Genomic DNA, 24,822 nt, shown 5'->3' with positions numbered 1-24,822 from the left:
TTTTTCTCCAGGGGCGCCTGGGTGGCTCAGTCGGTTGGGCGGCCGACTTCGGCTCAGGTCATGATCTCGCGGTCCGTGAGTTCGAGCCCTGCGTCGGGCTCTGTGCTGACAGCTCAGAGCCTGGAGCCTGTTTCAGATTCTGTATCTCCCTCTCTCTGACCTTCCCCCGTTCATGCTTTGTCTCTCTCTGTCTCAAAAAATAAATAAACGTTAAAAAAAAAAAAATTTAAAAAAAAAAATGTTTTTCTCCAGCATTTCCCCATTTAAACAGTGGTGAACATCTTTATCACTAAGTTATTGATCATATCTTTGACTTCATCCTAAAGAAATGATCACAGATGTGGAATTACAGGATCAAAGAAAGAAGAGGAAGATTTTAAAGCTCTGATCTGTATTCCTGAATCCTTCCAGAAAGGATGTATCACATCCTTTTTATCAGCTTAGGAGCATATCTGTCTGACCACACTTGTAACAGTTGAGCATGATAAGTTAAAATAATTTTTGCCACTTAAGAGATGAAAAAAATGGCATTTTATTGTTGTCTTAATCTGCATTTCTTTGAGAGAGTGAACTTTTTTCTCCTTTCATATTTAGTGGCCATTTAAAAAAAATTTTTTTTAACACTTATTTTTGAGAGAGGGAGACAGCACGCGAGCAGGGGAGGGGCAGAGAGAGGGAGCCACAATGTGAGGCAAGCTCTAGGCTCTGAGCTGTCAGCACAGAGCCCAACCCAGGGCTCGAACTCACAAACCAGGAGATCATGACCTGAGCTGAAGTCGGAAGCTTAACCGACTGAACCACTCAGGCGCCCCTTACTGGCCATTTTAATATATTTTTGAACAGATTTGATTGTTCATGTACTTTGCCCATTTTTTTTTCTACTGGAATATTATAGTTTTATTAAGTTCATTTATAAAAGCCTTTAAGGGTTTTGGCTATTGTCTTGGTGTATGTTACGAATATTTTAACCACTTGTCAATTGCTTTTTAATTTTGTTCATGAAGTTTTTTCATATAAAGTTTTTCATTTATAAATAAGTCATTAAAATAAAGGGATTTAGCTCATAAATTTTATTAGGCCAAATTTATTCTTAATCGAGTCCTAGGCCTCTGAGATCTGTTGAATTTTCATCTAACATTTTTTGTATCTTTTTTCCTAATTAGGAAGATACTATATACTGCTGGTACAAATTCAAATAGCCCAGAGGAGGAGGAAGTGAAATGTGAAGTTTTCTCTCAATGCCAACAACAGTTTGGAGTGTATTCTTGTAGATTGTTTTTCCCTATGAATGTGTGTGTGTGTGTGTGTGTGTGTGTGTGTGTGCGCGCGCGCATGCGCGCGCTTGCGCGCACACATGTGCGTGTGTAATTAATATGGGTAATATAAGTGTGTGGTAACAATAAGTAAGTATATAATATGAATTCTCCTCAGTAGGAGGAACTACTTTTAAGTTCCTTTTTCTTTGCTGCTTATATTATAGCTACTATTATAGCTTTAAGTGATATATTTATGCCTCTACTGATTTGTCAACGACTTGTTCCGTTTATAGATTCCCCGTTGTGAAAGATGAGGAATTTGCATACCTCCAACATCTCCTTCATCTTTTAGTTTTGGTTTGGTTATTCCTTGAAGTGGTTACCTTTATGATTTTAAATAATGGAGGAAACTCCCTTTTTTGATTTACCAATTTTTGAACTATCAGTAGACTCCACTATGAAAATGAGAAATTGGACCAAGAACATGGGTTCCTCTTCTGTACTCTAATTCCTGATTTGTGTTCTCTATATGCCGTGTGTGCTTACAGTCTGTTCTGTAATGGTAATGAAGCCTTCCATGCTTTATCAGTAAGTTAATTTTTATATAGAAAATCAAAGCCAGTAGTTCTATTTATGTTATTATGATTGTATATTTATGGTAGAACCAGGATGTGTAATTAGAGTCAGAAGGACATAGAGCCCTAGGTCAGAAAACATGTGCTTTTTCAAGGAGTTTAATTTCTTTTGGTGGTCTTCACTACTTTAAGTTCAGCTTGGGGTCCCTGGGTGGCTCAGTTGGTTAAGCGCCCAACTCTTGATCTCAGCGCAGATCATCTCACAGTTCGTGGGATTGAGCCCTGCATCTGCGCCGACAGTGTGGACCCTAGTTGGGATTCTCTCCCTGTCTGCCCTTCCTTCATGCTTTTTCTCTCTCTCTCTCAAAATAAACTCTTAAAAAAAAAAAAAGAAAAAATTAAGTTAAACTCAACTACATTTGTTTCTTGACTCTTGCATCATTTTCTTCTTGGCTTTGTCTTTTTTCCCTGATGGCTAGGGACATTCTCCCAGAGTAAGCTTTCATATAGAGGACACAAGTAGTGAACTTTCTGGATACTTGCTTGGCCGTTCTTGTACGTAGTGAAAGACTGAATTCGTAAGTAGCTAGTATGGGTTTCCTCATTATTTGTGGGTAGGTCTTTGTCTCCATCAGGCCCAAACCTTAAATGTCGGGGCTGATTGTAGGCCGTGTTCAAGTGTGTGTAGCACGTGGATAGGCTGGTTTCCCTATTTGAGGCAAGGGATGGTGAGAATCCTGTTCAGTTAGCAAAATTAGGTGGGGTTGGCACTTTCTGTGAGCTTTACTCCTGAGTAAACTCTCTTGCTACCCCTTCCCCCCATTGCCTGTCACCCAGGCTGCCATCTGCTTTGGGAGTTTGATGTTGCCCCAAGCTCTTTTCTACTTTTTTTCTGACCCTCTCAGTGTCTTCCCAAATTACTTTGCCCCCTTTCTTCAGAGAGCGTTTCTTAGATTTTATTTTGGGGTAAAGATTTTTTTCTATCTGGAGTGTTGGAATGAATGAATGGCCGTGTGTGGGAAGAAATGTGAGAAAGTGTGTCTCAGGGCAGGGTTTGGTGGAAGGGCCTACTGGCTCAGCTGTCACCTGTGCACGTGTGGTGTTTACGGTACAGAGATGGTTTAAACAGGATGTGGGCCCAACGTGAAGTGCCATTGACACAAAGGTAAGATAATGACTCCCTTTCAGAAAGTTCTTTTTCGTCTTGATTGTATCAAAGAGCAAGTCTCAGATACTAGTCTGAAAACCTCTCTCATAGCAGCTCATTTCCTATGGTAGCAGAGAACAGGAGGCAGGCCCAGGTCTTCCTATCAGCAATAATATTAGTAAGAATTTAGTAAAGTGTGTTTATTTTTGTAGTTACCACCTACTGATGACAGACTGACACTCATTTTCCATTTACTGTGGTAATACTAAATTTCAATTAAAATATGCTTATTTAATTAAATCATAAATGATTTAAAGAAAATATTAAATGATAGGTGATACTGGGATATAGCAAAATTGTGGTGCTACAGTGGGAATGACTGAAGTTTGAGAAATACTCTAAATTATTCTGATGAGTAATTCTTGTTGGTCATACTTCTCCCGAGGTCTTGGTGTTTATTGATTAGTTCCCTGGACTCTGGAAGGAGACATTTCTCTGGTGTTTTGAGAGTTCTTATTTCAGTATAACTTTAGAAGGGAGGAAAAGTGGACAGGTGTATGAGTCTGTCACCTTGAACTTTCATCTAGCTGTCTTTTTGTTTTCCTTGCTTTTATTTGATGCTTTAATCCTTTTAGAATTAATTTTAGTACGTAGAGTTTAAGTGGGGCTTTTGTCCCCATCAGCTAGCCAGTTTCAGCCCCTGGGGATTAGAGATGTCAGTAGCATGCTCACACAGTAGGTGCCCAAACGCCACATACAAGTCCAAACAAATAGATTTTAAGTTTGGTTCTCTTATGCTTTTCCACCAGACCCAAAAGGGAGAGCTTCCTTGGATCCTCAAAACTTTCAAATCAGACTTGGATTTCTCTACCTTGCAGAAATATGTTCTGTCTGCATCTTTTCCCAAAGTAGGCCCATTTAGTCTACATTAAACATCTGCTGAATAGGTAACTGCCTCTCCCATTTGTCTTAATCAGATGTTCTAGTGTCTATCTTTGTAGCTGTGGTATCCTTATTTGTCATCCATTGTTCATTCAAAGATTCATTAGGTCTTTGAACATGGAGAACCATCTATGGTTTGTCATGAAGCTGTTACTGGCCGCACTTTCCCTGTACTTGGCCTTTACAGCTCAGCCCTCTCTTAAAAAGTTTTTGTTTTGTTTTTTTTTTTAAGTTTATTTATTTTGAGAGAGAGAGGCAGAGAGAGAGTACGGAGCCAGGGAGGGGCACAGAGAGGGAGAGACAGAATCCCAAGCAGGCTCCACATCATCAACACGGAGCCCGATGCAGGGCTTGATCCCACAAACTGCGAGATCATGACCTGAGCCAAGATCCAGTTGGACACTTAAGCACCTGAGCCACCCAGGCACCCCTCAGCTCAGCCCTCTCTTAAATTAACATCTCTCTGATAGACATTCCCTCTCTGGCGATTCTCTAGGCCAGGCTTTGAAAAGGGGCAGCCCACACAGATGTTTTGTTTGATTCGTGTGTTGGTAGTGAGGCTTTTGGGGGTGAGGAGGAAAGTTAATGTGCAACATTTTATTTATTTATTTTTACATGTTTATTTTGAAAGAAAGCACGGGTGCATGTGCGCACTCGTAGGGTCAGAGAGAGGAGGGAGAGACAATCCCAAAACGGGGGCTCAGTCTTATGACTGTGAGATCTTGACCTGAGCTGAAATCAAGAGTCGGATACTTAACACACTGAGCCACCCAAAGCACCCGACTTTTCCCTCCTTCCTTTCTTTCTTTCTTTCTTTCTTTCTTTCTTTCTTTCTTTCTTTCTTTCAGGTTAGGGGGCAAGTGAGAGAGAGATGGAGAGAGAATCCCATGAGGGGCACAGAGATTGAGAGGGAGGGAGGGAAGGAGAGAGAGAGAGAGAGAGAGAGAGAAAAGCAGGGCTCACCTGAAGCAGGGCTCATGCTCTCCTGAAGCTGGGCTCAAGCTCATCCAGTGCAGGACTTGAACTCGTGAACCATGAGATCATGACCTGAGCCAAAGTCATATGCTTAACCCCCTGAGCCACCCAGGTGCCCGACTTTCTAACGTTTTAAAGTTGGAGTATTAAAGACTGAAATCCAGCGTTTGATTATGTCTTAAGATGACAGTGTGGAAACGTCGGGCTGAATTGTTAAGTGACAGAAGTCTACTGATCATGTACTTTATGCCGTCTACTTCCCCTGTTTCACTGATTCCTGCCTGACCTTTTTAGGACTTGAACAGATTTCCTTGCCAATAACCACACATTTTTCCCTTTTTTAAAATTACTTTTTTTCCTCTCTCTCTCTCTCTCTCTCTCTCAGAGTTTATTGCAGAGTTCAGAACTATGCACAAACCTCTTCATTCACTTTTTCAGAGTTGTTCTTACTGTTGGATAATTTATTCTCTATTTATGTCTAACATTCATAGTTTTCTTCTTTGGGCTTTGTGAGTTCGAGCCCTGCATCGGGCTCTGTGCCGTCAGCTTGGAGCCTGGAGCCTGCTTCGGGTTCTGTGTCTCCTTCTTTCTCTGCCCCTCCCCCACTTGTGCTCTGTCTCTCTGTGTCTCTCAAAAATAAATGTAAAAATAAAAAAAATTAAATTATTATTTTATTATAATTGTATTCCCTGTCTAATTAGCATTTTTAACAATTACTGCTTTTTATGCTTAACGAAAAGCTTAATGTTTATATAAAATCTTCCTAAGAAGGATAAACCTGAGTAGTGTCCAGCATAGTGGCAGGACCAAAATAAAAGTGACTGATGCCATTGTTGATGAGTTGCAGATACGACACACTTTTCTCTGGCATGCAAGCCGCTGTGTTATGCCCTGTTTTAGAACTTCTTTTCAAATTTTATTGCCCTTTTTTCGCACCTAACTCACACTCTCTAAACATTTTAGGTACAGAATATATTTTTGTCTCAATATACAAAAGCCACGTTCTCCTCCTTGCCTCTTTGTTGTGCTTGTTTTTTTGAAATTGTTATTAGTCTTTTCTCTTGTTTGCTTCCCTGATACATTTTACAAGCACCGGTCCGGTAACCAGCATGTGTTGGCTGCCCTTGTGAGCCAGGCACTCTGCCCAGTTGTTTGGTGACCTCTTTGAGGAGGAGTCAGCGTGGCAGGAACCCAGTGTCAGTGAATTGTCTTCGGTACATGAGGAACAGGAGTGGATTTGTGGGTGGCTTACAGCGTTTTACTTTTGAACACCATGGGGAAATGAATGTAACAAAAATAAACTTGAGACCTTTTGATTCCCAGGCAGTTTTATGGAAGTCTTTGTTGAGATTACACCAGAAGGCACTCTCGTTCCTCCCTAACTTGGTCACTGAAGATAAGTTTCATTGAGTTTTCTTCTGGGAAGCCTGGAGGCCCAAAGAAAAAATCATAACGGAAGCAGGAGGTGTCCCTGGTGGTGCCCGGGTTATTGCACTTTTTTGGACTCCTACACTTATTTTTGCTTTAGCCTCTTTCTGACGAAAACTTTCAGGAAGTTACTTCATGAGACAGTATTCTTGTGGAACCCTGAGAAGTTTACCAATAGTCAGGTGGTCAGAAATAGGAAAACCAATATGATAGGATATGGCGGCCTCTCCTCTCTGGGGTGTGAACCACACTGGGGTTTTTGACGAGTGTATTTTTACATGGGTGCCTTGTGGGGACGGTGGAGTTGCTGGGTTGCTGCCTTCTTCCCCCCCAGTCCCAGCCCTTCTCTCTCTCATTAGCTGTGATGCTTCTGTTACAGCCCACATGGCTAAGCTTTGCAAGATCTGTGGTTAGTGTCCTCAGTACGGAAAAGTCATGTAGTTTTATTCGGGTAGAATTCACATAAGACAAAATTCACCATTTTAAAGTGTTCAGTCGTTGTCTTCTAGTACATTCACGTTGTTGTGCAATCATTACCGATCACTGTCCCATTCCAGAACTTTTATCACCCCAAAAAGAAACCACATTAAGCAGCCACTCACCATTCCCTTCCCTTCCCTTCCCCTAACAGCCACTAATCTGCTTCTTGTCTGTATGGGTTTTTAAATTCTGAGCATTACATGTAAATGGAATCATGCAGTATGTGGCTTTTGTGGCTGCTTTCATTCACTTAAACATGTTTTCAAGGTCCATCCATACTGTAGCAGGTATCAGCACTACAGTCCCTTTCTGACTGAATGATTTTCTGTTGTAAGGATAGACCACATTTTGTTTGTCCGTTCATCTGCTGATGAACATTTGGGGGGCGTTTTCACTTTTTTGGCTATTATGATAGTGCTGCTGTGCATATTTAAATTTTAGTTTGAACATCTGTTCTCAGTTCTCTTGGGTGTATAACAAAGAGTAGATATGCTGGTTCAGATGGTAATTCTGTGTTTAATTTTTTGAGGAACCAAAAAGATAACATGCAAAGCACTAAAAATAGTAATAATGAAAATCTTTTTGGACCATGGACCATGATATCAAGATATCATATTTCCTTGTTCTACATTAGAAAACCTTTTTTTCTTTAGAGTCAAGGCAGAACTAGGTTTAAATCTCAGCCCCTCAACTAACTAGCTGTGACCTTGGGCAAGTAATTTAACCTTTTTAAGCCTATTTTTCACCTAGAGTATGCAGATAAGTAATTGCTGCCGCATGGTTATGGTAAACATTCACTGAGAAGGCAGTATACAGAAAGTGCTTTTTTAAGCACAGTGCCTGGTGTGAAGTAATCCACATATACTGTAATAATTATTTTAGGATGATACATAGTCAACAAAGCCTGATTGCTATGCACTGCCACAAAGAGATGGCTGTGTACTTTGGTTGTACCAAAGAGGTGAATGACCCAAAAGAAAGTATCTTAAACTTTGCTGTTTTATATTATCTTGGGCATAGATGTTTTGCAGCTTTACTTTTAGATTAATGCATTGTCTGTTCTCAAAATTTATAAAATTTATCTCTATTTTCAGAGGTGGAAGGACCTGTTGCAGAGAAGTGACTTTTTTTAAAGTTTAATTTGATCACTGCTTGGTTACTTCATGTATGAACCACTTCCTGGCTCTACTCACAGGGAGGCCAGAAGATTGCTAGTGACTTGCCTTACCTCAGTGCATAGCGATTTCATGAAACTTTTTACTGAATTAGTTGCTAACTAAACAAAAATTATTTTTTATTAAAAAAACTTGAATATCTTATGAACAGATCATTCAGAGATTACCACTTGTAATATTTTGATAGATGCTTCTTAAACTCATGTACTAATGTACTATTTTTAAAAATACTATATAATAAATCTGCCAGAAATGTTGCATACTTACTATTTAGGAACATCTTCCCAATGCATGAAATAGTTTTCTGCTACTTAAAATCAAATATTATTCCAGTTTACAGATAGAACATAATTTATCCGTTTTCCTGCTGGAAATTCATGTCATTTCTAGTCTTTTCACTATTATAAACGTTGCTGTGATGAGTATCTTTGTAGCAAAATCTTTGTGCACATCCATGATAATTACTTTGGGCTAAATTCCTAGATAAATATATATATTTTTTAGATGAAAGGGTTTATGTATTTTTTAAAACTTTCGATCAGCTCAGCATTTAATAAGTGTCCACTGCTCTGTGTTGCAGAGCTGCAGTCTTTATGTCTCTAGTCACAGTTGCATTGACTTTAGTATATAGGGCACCACTTTGATTTCTAGTACCGACGTTTGTCACTGTATATGTCTTTCACTTAAAACCTACCATGCAGGTGAAAGTCCCTTTTATCCCTGGAGCTCGGTGTCAGTGCAGCATAGGAAGCAGTTTTATTTGCAGTCAGATCGTCAGGGTTTGAACCTGGCTCTGCCTCTCCCTAGCCAGTATAGCAGACACCTCGCACAGCATTTCAGCGCACTGGTCCTCACCTCTTATTCCATGTTTTTCTACAGTCTTATTTGGATTAGTTGGTCTGGTTTGGCAAAGTGTATTTGTCTGTTCCTCCCACAGGGCTTCTTTTCTGTGGTCACTCGAGACTATTGAAGGATGATGGATAAAAATGCTTTTCTGTCTTCCCTTGGTCATGGTTCTGAGATACATTCACAAGGCTTCTTAGAAAAAACTGCGGATCAAACACTGGTCAGAAACATCTATCGCTTGTAGTGGTGCCCAATTTGATAATGAATCCTTGCACTGACTCTTCCTCCCTATTTGATTCCCCATGTCCTTAATTCCTGCTCCCTGGGATCACATTCCAAAATACACCGCCTGTCTATAAACCTTTGTCTTGCCCTTTACTTTCAGTGGAACTCCAAGACATGGACAGGTAGCTTCTCTTTGAGTCACGGTTTTCTCGTGTATCTACATTTAGAGAGGGTGGTTTCTACCTCACATAATTCATTCACCAAATACACTGAAACATGACCGTGTGCCAGGTGCTGTTCTGGGCGTGGGAATATATCAGAGAGCAAGACAAACAAGGACCCTACCTTCATAGAGTTTATATTCTGGTGAAGGAGACCCAAGAAGTAAGCAAAGAAGGATTTCAAATAGTGAAAAATGCTTTAAAATAAATAAAACAGGATGATGTGCTCCAGAGCAATATATGAGTTATAAGAGAAAGCCAGTCTGAGGAGATGCTATTTGAAATGGAGACTGAATGATGAGGATACACTGGACTTGGGAAGAACATTTTGGGTAGAGGGAGTAGCAGCTGTAGAGGTCCTGAGGTGCGAGTGTCAGGAGCGAGGTAGTACACGTAAAGTGCTGTGTATAGTACTTTGCTCTTAGTAAGTGCTCAATACATGTTGGATAGAATTAGTAGTAAGATTTGATCAAGGAGACAGCCTGTCATTAACTACACAGCAGTATGTGGCCAGTTTTGTCTCATGAATTGACAAAAAGTGACTTCGTAAAATAAGCAGATAGTTGTACAGGATGTGAACAGAGTTATGTGGTATATTTTTCTTTATTGATATGGTGAAGTACATTGAGTTGCTTTGCATTCCTGGTATAAACTTCACTTGGTTCTGATGTTTTATCCTTTTTCTGTGTAGCTGAATTCAGTTTGCTGACATTTTGTTGAGAATTTTGCATCTCTGTTCCTGAGATACCGTCTTTTGTTTTAATGTGTGTCTGGTTTTGGTATCAGTGTAATGTTTTCATAAAATGAATTGGGAACTGTTCTGTCCTCTTTTTTGTGGTGGAAGAATTTGTGCAGAATTGGTACTCTTTTTCCCTTAAATACTTGATAGAATTTTCCAGTGAAGCCATCAGGTCTGGAGTTTTCTTTGTTGGAAGACTTTTAACTAAGAAATTAAATTTCTTCATTTCTGTAGTTCTATAGAACTATTCAAGTTACCCAATTCTTTTTGAGTGAGCTTTGGTAGATTGTATCTCTCAAGAAATTTGTTGATTTCATCTAAGTTGTCAAATAAAGGGACAAAATATCATTTCTACTATCCCCTTATTTTTTAAAAAATTATTTGTGCTAAAAAGTACATAGATGAAATTTACTATTCTAAACATTTTTAGGTGTACAGTCCACTGACATTATGTACATTTTACAATGTTGTGCAACTTTTTATTATCCTATTAATGTCCAAGGGATCTGTAGTGGTGCCCTCTCCTTCATTCCTGATATTGGTACTTGTGTCTCCTTTTTTTTTTTTTTTTTTTTTTTTCTGATCAGTCTTCCTAGAGTTGTATCAATTTCATTGATCTCAAAGAATCACTTTTAGTTTTATTGATTTTTTTCTCTGTTATATTTTGGTTTTCTATTTCATTGACCTGCCCATGTATTATTTCTTTTGATCTACTTGCTTAGGGTTTAATTTGCTCTTCTTTTTCCTTTTTTTTTTTTTTTTAAGTTTGCAGCCTATATCATTATCTGAGAACTTTCTCTTCCTGTATAAGCATTTAATGCTATAAATTTCTCTCTAAATACTGCTTTATTTTCAGGCCACAAATTTTGCTTGATTGTACTTTCACTTTTCATTGTCGTTAACATATATTCTAATTTTCCTTGTGACTCCCCTCTTTGACCTAGATACTATATATGTTATTTTCTAATTTGGGGGAGATTTTCCATCCATCTTTCTGTTGTTTTTTTATTTCATTTCATTTCATTTCATTTCAGAGAAGAAGAGAAAGGGAGAGGGTCAGAGGAAAAGAGAGAATGATAAGCAGAATGTTAAGAGAATGTCCATGCTCACTATGGAGCCCCATGTGGGGCTCGATCCCATGACCCAAGACACTCAACTAAGCCTTCCATTCGCCCCCTGTTATTTTCTCGTTTAATTCTCTTATAGTTGGAGAACATACTTTGTATGATTTTAATTTCTTTATATTTATTGAGGTGAGTTTTATGACCTGGAACATGATCTTTCTTGGGGAATGTTCTAAATGCACTCGAAAAAAAAAATGTAATTTGCTGTTGCTGGGTGGAGTGTTCAATAAAAGTCATTCAGATCAAATTGGTCGATGTTGTTTTTCAAGTCTTATGTATTTTCACTGATTGCCATAAGAGCATATCGCAGACGGCATAGCTTAAACAACAGAAATTTATATTCTCACAAGTTGAGAGGCTGGAAGTCCAAGCTCAAGGTGTTGGCGAGTTTGGTTGTTCCTGAGGCCTTCCTCCGGGGCTTGTAGGTGGCTGTTTCCCTGTGGGTTCACATGGTCTTTCTTTGTATGTGTGCATCCCTGGTGTCTCATCTTCTTAGGTCCCGACTTTTATGGCTTCTTTTATACCTCTTTAAAGGCCCTGTTTCCACATAGAGTCACATTGAGGGTTGGGGTATATGAATTTTGGGGGGACACAATTCAGTCCGTAACACTGATTTTCTGTCTTTTATTATCGATACCAAGAGGGGAGTGCTGAAGCATCCAACCTGGGATTTATCTGTTGCTGTTTTCAGTTCTATCAGTTTTTGTTGTATGTATTTTGAGGTTCTTCTCAGCTTTCAAATTCTGTGATTCACTGTGTGCGCCTCCCCCCCCCCCCCACCGCCACGTTTTATTATGAAGATTTTCAAACATGCTTAAATGTTGAAAGAATGGTACAGTTAACACCATGGACCTACCAACTTAGATTCTACAACATTTTCTTGTATTTGCTTTATCACATATCCATCCCTCTGTTTATTTCATCAGTCCATCTTATTTTTGTATGTATTTCAAAGTAAGTTGTAGCACTGTATCTCTAAACACACTAAACACTCTTAAACATGTCATTAATTTGAATTTAATAATTGTTTAAAGTTCTTTTGGGGGGGATTAAAATTTTCATATAGTGAAATGTACACATCGTGAGTTGGTTGTACATCTTGCTGTCCATAGTCCTATGGTGTGGGATTTCTGGGACATTTGTACATTGTTGCTTTGTGCATAGACTTTTGGGATCCTGATATTGCTCATCTTAAGAGGAGGACTTACAGATAGAGTTACCTGATTTAAGTTATCAGATTTGTATTTTTGGGGGTTTGTTCAGGCCAGAATTAAAATGATTGTATAAGTAGGATCAGTTATTAATTCAGTAAGTATTTTATTTATTTTTGTCTTGATGTTTAATTGTTGTAAAATATACATAACATAAAATCAACATCTCAGCCATTTTTAAGGGTACAGTTCTGTGGCATTAAGTACACTCACATTGTTGTTGTGCATCTATCTCTAGAACTCTTTTCATGTTGTAAAACTGAAACTCTGTAACCATTGAACAACTCCCTATTCCTCCCTCCCCCACCACCTGGCAACCACCATTCTACATCCTGTTTCTATGAGTTTAACTAGTTAGGTACTTCATATAAGTGGAGTTATATGGTATTTATCTTTTTGTCTCTGGCTTATTTCACTCAGCATAATGTGTGAAAGGTTGTCCCTCTTGTAGCTTGTGTCAGAATTTCCTTCCTTTTCAAGAGGGAATACTATTCTGTTAAATGTGTAGAACACATTTTGTTTATCCACTTATCCATCGATGGACACTGGGTGGCTTCCACCAGTATTTATTGAGCACCTCTTATACATCAGTCACCTTTCATTAAACAGACATTTGTTGACTGCCTTAATGGGCCAGGGCTTGTTCCAGGCAAGGGGGATACTGCAGCAGTGAATATATCAAAGTTGCTGCCTTGAAAAGCAACACACAAAGAAACCTATTTCTTGATTCTAAGTTGCATTTTTCACATTTTAGTGTTTCTAAAATTGGGTGAATTTTATAATTGATGCCATCTTAGAATTTTGTAAGGCAGTGTTTCTTTTTTAGTGACACCTAAAATAATGGTTTATCTTACAGTTTGAATCATAGATTTGATGAATCAGTGTTTAATAAGTCAGTTGTTGATAAGTGCTATGAAAAAAATAATCCAGAACAAAGGGGATAGAAAGTTAGTTACATGGGGTATTCACAGATAAGGTGACATTTGAGCAAAGCACATGTTCAGTTCAGTTGATTTTTTTTTTTTTTTCTTCAAAGTGAGACTTCCTGAAGGATGCAGTGTGCTGGTTCACATTCTGCTGCAAACTTCGTACCTAACTGTGTGACTGCTGGCAGTTCGTGGACTGGTTACTTTGGGTAGCATTGGTGTAGAGGGTAAAGCGCTGGCCAAGTGGGGATAGGGATGGGGGTTTGGGAATATTCTCAAGATGGGCCTAGGTCTTGTACACATAGGAAAGGCAAGGATGATGGAATTTCCTTCCTTTCTCTCTCTCTCTTCTCATTCATTCATTCATTCATTCGTTCATTTATTTATTTTGAGGTAGGGAGCAGAGGGAGAGAGAGAGAGAATCCCAAGCAGGCTCTGTGCTGTCAGTGCAGAATCTGACATAGGGTTTGATCCCATGAATTGTGAGATCATGACCTACCTGAGCCAAAATCAAGAGTTGGACGCCCAATGACTGAGCCACCCAGGAGCCCTGGGATTTTCCATCTTAGTAACTGGCAGCAGTTTTTCCAGTTGCTCAGAACAAAAACGTTGACTTCTCCATTTTGCCTGTACTTTACACCCAGTCAGCCAGCAAATCTTGCCTGCTGTGCCTTCAAAGCATATCCTAGTTCTGCCAGTCTTACCACCCCTACCTAAACCACCATGGTGCAGGCCATCCTCACCCCTTCCTGGATTATCATGATAGCCTCCTAAATGGTCTCCTTTCTTCTACACTTGCCTTCCCATAATCTCTTCTCAGTATAGCCACCAAAATGATCCTTTGAAAACATGTCTGATAATGTTATTCCTCTCCTTAAATCCCCCCAAATATCCTGTCACTCCTAGAGGAAAGGTTAAAGTCCTTATGCTGGCTTACAGGGCTCTGCACTGTCCACTACCCCATTTCTTTGACCTTATATCCTGCCTGTCTGCCTTTTGCTTCTTTTGCTCTCAGCTGCCTTTGGCATCCTTACTGCTGCTTAATCGTATTGAGCATGTTCCTGTCTCAAAGCTTGCTGTTTCTCTGCCAGAAATACAGTTCCCCAGATACCTGCAAGGCCTACTTCCTCAGGTCCCTGCTCAAATGCCACCATATCAGAAGGGCCTTTGAATCACCTTATGTAAAACAACGCCCCTCTTTCCCATCAGTACTGTGCTTTCCCCTAAATCAGGATAGGTTAGGTCATGCTGCGGTGGCAAACAACTGCAAAATATTGGGGACCTTGTCGTTTTAATGACAAGTTTTGTTTCCCACTGAAGGTACTCCTCTGTCGCCTGGGAGGTCTGCTCCACACTGTCTTCACTCTGGGATCCGTCTCATAGCCTAGCTGCCATCTTGAGCACTGGCAGAGGGAAACACCATTCACTGCTCTTCAAGTATCTCCACAGGAGTGACATCTATCACGTTTACTTGGCCAAAGCAAGTCATGTTGTCATACTAACTTCAGCTAGGGGCAGGTATGAGTGGCTAAGCAGTCTTATCATGTATCTGGAAAGAGACCAGGAAATCCATGGTGGGTAACACCACCATACTTTTTATCCTACTTCATTTTTCTATAGCATTTGTTTCCCTCTGACACAATACATAGTCACCTAGCTTTGTGTATTTTCTTTTTTCTCCTGTCTAGGCCACAAAGGAGTGGGACTTTGTCCATCATTAATTATTGCACCCCAGGGTGTAGGATAATGTGTGTTTATAAGAGGTGCTTATTAATTTTAGGGCATGGTTGAAATAATCAGAGGTCATCATTTATTTCTTCACTTGGTGACATGTGAGTCAAGTCAGGAGTGTGGAACAGGGAGGTTTGAGGAGAGGGGAGGAGGTCATATGAAAATGAGAAGTTGGAGAAAAGCAGTAGATTGCTGGTTGGTGGAGAGCGTCCACTGAGGTTTGAGACCGTGGACCTGCAGGGAAGTGTTGCAGCTCAGCCGTACGATTTCCTCCAGTAACATCAAGCTTCTCCTGAGCTGGCAAGGTAGGGGCAGGAATGACTGTCAGGCCCATTTCATGAGGATAGGTGGAAACCCAAGTTGAAGAAGGAAACAGGATCCTCACTGCCCCTTCAGGGTGCAACTCTATCACCCCTACTCCATCTTCTGCCCCGTCAGAAAGATGACGGAGCTTCCCTGGGGCAGAGGAAGCCCTTTCTCCTGGATGGTGAGAGTGTGGTGGCAAGAGGCGTCTCCCCTCTCTGCATTCTTCGTTTCACTTGCTCCTCATATGCTTTTAAGGTAGATTGTCTTCCTTTCATTTTGTAGGTGAGCAGATAAAAGCTTAAATGGCTTAGGATAGAATTTAGGTTGGTCATGCTCATAGCCACAGTGCTCTTCCATACTTTTGAGATGCTAGGCAATGAGGAGCTCTCAATTTTTAGATTCCCTGGAGCTTTGATTGCAGCTGGGTCACGAAGACAGCACGTAGCTCCTTTTACTAATGGTTCCAATTCAGATGTGTGCAAGACCTTACCAGAAAGGAAACAGTTGGTCTATTTTTATATGCTTAAATGGGTGCAATAACCACATTACCAACTGTAACTAGTAGATTCACTCCCAGGAATTTCTCATGAATACAGTTAAAGTATACTTGACACAATCTGAGAATGTTGCCATCGGTGATAGTTTCCCTTGGCCTTACCTGTTGATGATCTGAACATTTCATATGTCCAAGGAGCTGTGACAGGCTGTACCTGGAAACAAGGGTGCAGAGTGGGGAAAAGCCCCTGAGGGTAAAATGGTTCACTGGGGCTGATGGAGGAAGTGGCCATTGAGCTGTAACTTGAAGGCCGTATAAGACTGAGACGCGGCTCTCAGATGAGAAACTGACTTGGGCCCCGGTAGTACCCATGGGGGAAAATCTCAGCATGCCACTGTAGTCAGAAATGGCAGCACTTTTAACTGCCCTTTAAATTTTTTAAATAAATGTTGACGTGTTGTGAACCCCATGCATGCTCGGAGCTAACTGGTCAATTTAATAGAAGACATCCTCCTCAATTTCTTCACACTTTGGTGACTGTTTTCTTAATGGTGGAAGTTACTGGCTGTAAACTTGGTTTGGTCTCATGTAAAAGCCAAAGAACAGTGAACCCCTGCCAGCAAATTCCACATGTTTTCCAGTGCCCTTTGATCACTTACCTCTGCAGGTACAGGTTTTGAAAATACATGTTAATAAGAACTAAATTCCAGAGTTTGCAAACTTGGTCTTCATTGTAATAGAAGTGAATTCTCTTACTTTCACCCAGGTAGTTTTTTAAATCTTAGAATCAATCATTCTGAAAGAAGTTTTCTTTCTCCTAGATAAGGCCCCTCTGTCCAAGGGTCTTTTGCTGGTCCCCAGTGCCCTGTCCCTCTTGCTGGCCCTCCTCCTACCGCACTGTCAGAGGTTCTTCGTGTATGACCTCCAAGCCATCAAGGATGACTTCCAGGTGAGCTCTGTTCTACTGGCCCGTGGGAGGAGAGGAGACGGAACTTTTTCTTGACTTGCTATTTCTTTTCTGCTATTCTTAGTCCCTTGAAGCCTCTAAATTTTTAACAAATGATTATTTATTAATATTCCGTTAGCAAGTAAATTTTCTAGTTTTGTATTGCTATTTTCAGGAAAGCAGATTATAATGAAGCAGTTGCAGTATATCCTTTTACTACTAGGCATGTCTCTTCTCACTTCTTACTCATGGAAATGCAATTTACAATTTCAAAAGAAAAAACAATGTTAAATCTGGGTTTTTTAAATCATTAGTATGCATTTTTAACATTTTTGGAAACATTTTCATACTTAACATTTCAAAATTTTATATTCAACGTTTGAGTATTGATCAGATGATTGAAGCTCTTCCAGGTCTAACAGATTGTGAATCTATGAATTACTTTTATAGTGGTGGTTATATCAAGTAGGAAATTTCCCTTGGGTTTTTGCTTCTGGGAAGAGCAGAACTCTATGGCTTTTGAGATTTATGGGCTGGTCTCATTGAAAATGCTGCTGCTGGGTCTTGTGTGTGAGTTGGGAGTGTGAAAGGGACGTTCTCGCACCAGTTCCAATGGAGGAGCTTTCCCCATACCACCAGGCAATTCTTGGACACCAATTAGGTGTCCTCTAATTCAGCCAACTCCTGATACTGGCTGGAGATAGTGTCGTATCTCATGGGTTAAGGATTCAGTCCCACAAGGCTGCCTCCTCCTCCTCCACCATGCAAAGCCCAGATTGTTACCTGTGCTTCTGACCAAGTGGCAACAGATTGGGGGTTACCATGATCTCCCCTTTGGACACCAGATGCCAGTTGCAAGTCTAAATTGTTACTAGTACTTAAGACTGGCTGGCTTTAAATCAGAGGTTCCCATGACCCCCTCCTCAGGTTTGATTAATCTGCTAGAATGGCTCACAGAACTCAGAGAAACATTTTTACCTTTGAATTACTTGTTTATTACAAAAGGATAGGATAAAAGACACAGATAAACATCCAGATAGAAGAAATGCAATGGGCAAGGGATGGGGAAGGGGCACAGAGCTTCCTTGGTCTCTCTCAGGCACCTTGTGCTCGCCAACCCGGAAGCTCTCTGAACCCTGGCCTTTTGGGTATTAATGGAAGAAGCTTCATTAAATCATTGGCCATTGGCAGTTGATCCAGATTCCAGCCCCTGCCTCTTCCCTGGGAGGTCAGAGGGTGGGACTGAGAGTTCCAACCCCCTAATCCTGAGGTTGGTTCCCCTGGCAGCCAGCCCCATTCTTAGGTGCATCTAAAAGTCACACATTGACATAATAAAAGACACCCTTTATGGCTTTCATCGCTTGGGAAATTCCAAGGGTTTAAGAGCTGTGTGCCAGAAATGAGAGTACAAGACCAAATCTGTATTTCTTATCATAAATCACAATATCACAGTGTTAGTGCAAATTATGGTATATAACCTACCACCTTTTCTTTGCTACATACTTGAATAGCCATTTTAAGCATAACACTCTACTTCTGGAACACTGAAACTTTTCTTCATAGTGATATAATTAATACCTTTGCAAATGTTGGAGCTGTCTGAAAGTCTTTCAGTTATTTATCCAAACCACTGCTTTCTGTCAGAATATAATACAGCCTCTGTATTGTTTCAGTTGCTATAATGCACTGGTTCTTGACCCTGGCTACACATTAGAATCACCTGAATAAACTAACCCTCCCCCCACAAACACACGTACACATGCATGTACTCACATATACTGATGCCAAGTCCTCACCCTAGACCAACTGAGTTGAAAAATCTAGCGGTAGGCCTGGGCCTTGGTGTGCTTTTTAATAAGACCCCCCAGGGGATTCTAGTGTATGGCCAGCCCTGAGAACCACTGTTGCAAGGGGACGGAAGGGCCCTTTGGCCCTCAGTTGGTACCTTTTTGATTTGCGGGATTGATTTGGTTTATCTGGCCAAGTAGGCAAAAGTCCCCTTCTGATGCTACACTTTATGGGCATCTGTGCTCTAAAGGTGGCGACCGCCTACATGGAGGAGTTTTCCATTTGTGTGTACATTATTTTTATTAAATTAGAGCATTGAAAATAAGCAGTATAAAGTAAATGTAATAAATTTGGTAAGGCAGAGATCTAAACAAATCTTACTCTTACTCTGTTTTAAATCCCCATTTAGATTTGGAGGTTGATATGTGGAAGAATAATTTGCCTTGATTTGAAAGATACTTTCTGCAGTAGTCTGCTTATTTATAATTTTAGGATATTTGAAAGAAGATATGGAAGCAGAAAATTTGCAGTAAGTTTTTATGTATTTTTCCTTTGCTACTTAGGTACTGGAAACAAATGTTTTTGTTTTCTTACTTTTAAATAGTTTTATTTTGTTTAGCTTGGTGTTATTATTAACAGTTATCTTTTAATTATATGATCTATCTGATTTGGAGCATGACTATTAACCAAGGAATTTTAAATTTAAGCCACTAACATAATAAAATGATAATGATAATAGATAATACCAGATGTGTGTGGGCAATAAAAATTTTTATTAGGATTCTGACTTTAATAACATTTTAATCACTTATTTTGCTTAATGGTTTGTATGTTACTTGTTAAAAATAAATCATGCTATAAATATCTATTTTTTTTTTACCATATTGGAAATTATGGAAGTGTTAATGCATTTGACCAATATGGCTTTACTCCCCTGTTCTGAAAACTCTGTTCTAATAAAAACAAATATTAAAAAGTAATATAGAGCTGGTTCTAATTAAATAAATGTTAGTTTATTTTTCAAAGACTCCTTTCAACACCACTTAAAAATTTTTTTTAATTTACTTTTAATTTATTTTTTTAAAGTAGGCTTCACGCTCAGAGTGGAGCCCAATGCGGGGCTTGAACTCATGACCCTGAGTTCAAGACCTGAGCGGAGATCAAGAGTCAAACGCTTAGCTGACTGAGCCACATTGGTGCCCCCGGAAAGACTCCTTTCAATAATGTTCTTCCTGTTTTATTTTTAGTCCTTTTTGCTGGGTTCCTGGGTTTTGTCAGCCTTGGTTGACTTCATCCTCGTTGAGGCTGTGTGGTATTCCTTTGGTATTGCTGCAGCCGGGAATTTGCCTTCTGGATTGTAAGTAGCTCTCAAAGATTAGCTTAATAATTACTTAAATCTGATTTAAGTTAAGTTACTGTAAATCAGTAAAAGAATATTTTAAACTCAAAGATGTAGTAAAATTAATTTTATGGGTAAAAAAAATCCAATGTATACTTAGTCACATTTTCATTATGTTCTTGAAACAGAATCTGTTTCATAGTCTTTTTTTAGGGAATTTTAAATGAATTTCCTGTCCTGGTCCAGAAGAGAGAATTAATTTTGTATTTTTATCGTGAAATTTTGTTTGTAGTTTTGTGAAGTAATTAAACACAAAAATACAGAATTTAATTAGATTAGGAAATAATTTGTCTGAAGTTAAGCTTCTGAAGAATGATGTTTTTAAAAATTTATATTATTTAGATACTTATGCCAAAGAGAAAGCAAAGTTTACAACTTTGTAGCCAGACTGCAATGTCTAACCTAACTCAGAGTTTGTATGTGTGTATGTATATATGTATGTATGTGTGTGTGTATATATATATATATATGCTTTCATATTGTATTGATCTTCTTTAAAAACAAAACAAAAAAATCGTTTATGAAGTAACTAGTATCTAAAAGTAGAGTTAGCACATATAGATAACCTTAGACTGTTGTGGAATTAAGTATCTGAGAAATGAGATACTGTGAAATAAAGATCAGATATTTAAAATTCTGTGGGTATTAACTTCTGCCTTATTTTAATTTAGATGCATGTTTTTGAGGACTGTTTGGATATTGTATATATCTTAATTCAGATTTGCTTTGCTTCTTTACATTAAAAATACAGCTAGTGATCTAAATGGCCTTCATGCATATGTTGTTACTATTTACAGTGTAGCCTTTATGGGATTTACTTAATTATAGTTATAGTCATTAAATGAGCTCATTAAATTAGCTATTTTAATAATGTGTGATTCTGAATGATATCTGAATGGAGACAGGTAAAGTTCTGTGTCAGAGTCAGATTGTTACACAGTTTTGTTGAGTTCCAGGGGTTGTAATTATGATCACACTGAGAGGTTTGAAGTGATTCTTCTGCTTTTGCAGACAATAGTGTAGTCATCAGGGATGATTCCATGTTGATTCAGAAAAGCAGCAGTGTTACTAAATCATTAGTTTTCCCCAAACATTTCTTATCTAGGCCAGTTCTTTTTGGTTCTTTATACAGCCTCCTGAGTTACGGAAATATATTGGAAGACAGCATGAATGTTAATTTTGCCATCACCTGAATGAGAACATATTTCTCTTTTCAAATCAGGAGACATTACAGTATGGCTTTTTAGAGTCTTGAAAGCTTTCTCAAACAGACTTCTTGGAACATAAATCTTTATTTCAACAAACTCTGTATTTTGTAAATACATCTTTCATTTGATGGTAGCGAAGCATCAAAAGCTCAGGAGAGGAAACTTCTCTTTTTGTTGTCAGCCTGCTTTATAATTTGCAGTATTTTTCACGTAACATCTCGTTACCCTTTTTCTTTTCCACCAATGCCAAATTTATCTGCACTCTCTACAATTCTTCATTTCTATTTAATTCTCTCTTTTTTAACCTCACTATTATTAAAACTTCTCCTATAAATGTCATCAGTAACTAATTTTTTTATTTTTTAATTTTATGTATGTATTTTTTTTTTTTTAATTTACATCCAAGTTAGCATACAGTGCAATAATGATTTCAGGAATAGATTGCAGTGATTTAATCCCCTGTGTAACTGACTAATTTTTAAAGGCAGTGGCTTATTTTCAGTTGTTTTATTTGACCTTTCAGTAGCTCATACATGGTTTTGACCTCCCATTATTTCATGAACTAACCTGCTCCCTCGAGCCCCAGCACACTGTTCTCTCCTGGTCCTTTTTGACCTCCTCTACTGCTTGCGGCTCACTCCGGGCTTTCTTGCCCACTCCCATGACTTCCTTCACAGTTAACATCTGTTGTTTGTTTCCCAGCTCTCTATTTCCAGTCCATGTTCCTCTCCTGATCTTGCTAGAGTTATATTTCCTGGTGCCTTCTACGACTCAGAGAAAATTTGTCCTGTTCTGGAGCTCTCATCTCTGGGCTTCCATCCCTGTTGACAGCATAGGGCCCGGGTCCTGTTAGTTCGAAGTCCTGTGTAAATCACTCATTCACCCCATCTTCTCTCCTCCTGCTGTCAGGTCAGTCTAAACTCAAATCTTTTCCTGCCTAGATTTTTGTAGCAATTCTCTAGTCTTCTTATTCACTTCAAAGCATCCCATGCAATGTTGTCAGAAGTTAATCCTTCCAAAATGCAAGTTTGACCATGCCAGTCTTCCTTTTAAGATCCTTTAAATCCTCATTTCCTTCAAAATAAAAATCAGACTCCTCCAAGATGGCATCGCAGCAGCCTGGAATAGTGGGAATGCAGAGACTTTGCCATCAGATATGCCAGATTTAAGATTCCACCTGTCTCACGTTATTACGTGTGTGTAATCTAGAGCAAGTTACTTCTCTTAAGTTCCATTTCCTAAGCTCAGTTTATAGATGACCCTCGTGTAAATTGAGGGTCAGTACTGTATACTTCCCAGGCAGTGGAAAGAATTAAGTAAGCTCTTTCATGCAAACATCCTAGCAGTAACAACCTCACACTGATTTTCTTCTTTCTCTTCAAATCCCTCATAGTCTGGCCCCAGTCCTGTGTTTCAGGTCACTTCGTCAGTCACTCAGCTTTCTTAACATGCTGTGTATACGTACACTCATGCCTGCTTGGTTTTCTTTCTGCACCCTGCTGCCCTTTGGCATGAGTAATTGTCCTTTTATGTATATTCCAATAACTTTATTAAGATCCCTAGCATTTATTACATTACGTTGTCATTGTCATTGCCATTATTACCTGGGCCTTCCATGCCATCCTTCTGGCTGTTTGAGGGAGGACTGGTTTTACTTGATGTACTCATGGCCTCATGTTCTGTAATGTGGAAGGGCTAGTCTTGATTACAGTGTAGCCCCACAAGACTATAATGTAAGGTCTTTGAACCATAGGCCTGTACATTTCTTTTTCTAGTGCTCTGCATAGAAATTATACATAGCATCTGATACATTCTCATGAGTGTTGTTTAAAATTCAGAAAATGTGACCATTATGTTTTGAAAGTAAAGATAGGTCCATTAAAAGCTATGTATGTCGGGGGGCGCCTGGGTGGCGCAGTCGGTTAAGCGTCCGACTTCAGCCAGGTCACGATCTCGCGATCCGTGAGTTCGAGCCCCGCGTCAGGCTCTGGGCTGATGGCTCGGAGCCTGGAGCCTGTTTCTGATTCTGTGTCTCCCTCTCTCTCTGCCCCTCCCCCGTTCATGCTCTGTCTCTCTCTGTCCCAAAAATAAATAAAAAACGTTGAAAAAAAAAATTAAAAAAAAAAAAAAAAAAAAAAGCTATGTATGTCGGATGCTTCTAGTACTCCTTGCCCATCACACACCTGTCCTTGTATACCCATTATTTTTTAGTTGTTAGTATTTACATGTGGACATTATATTGTTTCTCAGAATCAAATCCCTCCAGAATACTGAGTTTTTACACATCATGTTAAAATGTATCTGATCACATCACTTAATAAAATTATTTTGTAATTGTGTTGTAGATTGTTTAGTTTTACTGTGGAAACCATAACATACATTTTCACTTTGTATCAACAAAGTTTTTCACTGTATTTTTTTTTTAAACTGGGTTCCACACCCAATGTGGGGCTAGAACTCATGACCCTGAGATCAAGAGTTGGATGCTCTACTCACTGAGACAGCCAGACACCTCTTTTCCTCTTTTGTTGTATTTTGTGCTCCCAAATTAAGTTCTTCTCATTGAGAAAAGCCATTGCAGAGAACTTGCCATTTAATAAATTACATAAGTGGCACTTGGCTGGCTCAGTCAGTGGAGCATGTGACTCTTGATTTGGGGGTTGTAGGTTTGAGTCCCATGTTGGGTGTACTTAAAAATAATATCTTTAAAAATAAATAAAATTTAAAAATGATAAATACATAAGAACAGATTAGACTGTATAGTTGAGAGTAGGCTATGACTATAAACCTATAAACCTATACATAAGTTACAGGAGTTATTTCCTTTTTTCCAGAAATAATTATTTGTTTAAAGATACTTACTATCTTTAAGATATTTGTTAAGGTATCTTGCTCACTTGACTGTCCAAACCAAAAACTTCAAGTAGTTGTCTCTTTGTTGAGAAACTACATCTCAGTTATCACCTTGATTCCTTTATCTTATGTAGCTTTGAGAATGTTTATGTTCTGTGAGCTTGTTTGCTTTTTATTACTGAAAAATTGGTGGTTGACATAACAGGAACTTGCTTTGTAGGCCTGGTTCTTCAGCTGAGCAAGTCACATAACCTCATTGGACTTTAGTTTCTTTATATATAAGACTAGAAGATCATCTAAAGGATCTTCTAGTATTAAAACTCTTTTTTATGATTAGACTCCTTTGTGCTTATCTTTTTTTAAAGAATATTAATTTACCCATGTTAATTATAGAAATCCACTTATAACTAATGCATTTATTTGATTCTTAGTCCCAATAGGAGGTGATCATCTTAAGAGTAATGAAGGTGATTTAGCAGGGAGGAAGTTATGGCTGGCTTATTTGCATACTTCCATAATATTTAGAATAATATACACTTTACAGATGATGGTTCACTTCCTTTTCTTTTTAAATGGGGAAGTTATGAGCACCTGGGTGGCTCAGTTGGTTAAGCGTCCAACTTCGGCTCAGGTCATGATCTCACAGTTTGTGGGTTCGAGCCCCGTGTTGTGTTCTGTGCTGACAGCTCAGAGCCTGGAGCCTGCTTTGGATTCTGTGTCTCCCTCTCTCTCTGCCCCTCCCTTGCTCATGCTCTCTCTCTGTCTCAGAAATAAATAAAATATTTAAAAAAAGTTTTTTTAATGGGAAGTTACTTGGTTGTTACT

At 39.1% G+C, this 24,822-nt stretch overlaps 1 protein-coding gene across 5 annotated transcripts in view; it reads left to right on the top strand.

Moving 5' to 3' along the window:
• UBAC2 (UBA domain containing 2) overlaps window positions 1–24,822 on the top strand; it is a 182,323-nt gene that overhangs the window by 24,186 nt on the left and 133,315 nt on the right. For all 5 annotated transcript variants that reach the window (XM_060636806.3, XM_060636807.3, XM_060636810.3 and 2 more), the window contains 3 exons: window positions 16,625–16,752; window positions 18,947–19,066; window positions 19,785–19,894. In XM_060636806.3, coding sequence (XP_060492789.1) covers window positions 16,625–16,752; window positions 18,947–19,066; window positions 19,785–19,894 — 358 coding nt within the window. The remainder of the gene's footprint in view (window positions 1–16,624; window positions 16,753–18,946; window positions 19,067–19,784; window positions 19,895–24,822) is intronic.

The sequence above is a fragment of the Panthera onca genome, chromosome A1 (assembly GCF_046562875.1).
Source record: "Panthera onca isolate mPanOnc1 chromosome A1, mPanOnc1 haplotype 2, whole genome shotgun sequence".
NCBI lineage: Eukaryota > Metazoa > Chordata > Mammalia > Carnivora > Felidae > Panthera > Panthera onca.
The sequence above is the reverse complement of the archived record's forward strand: the minus strand, read 5'-3'. Positions and strand labels throughout refer to the sequence as shown.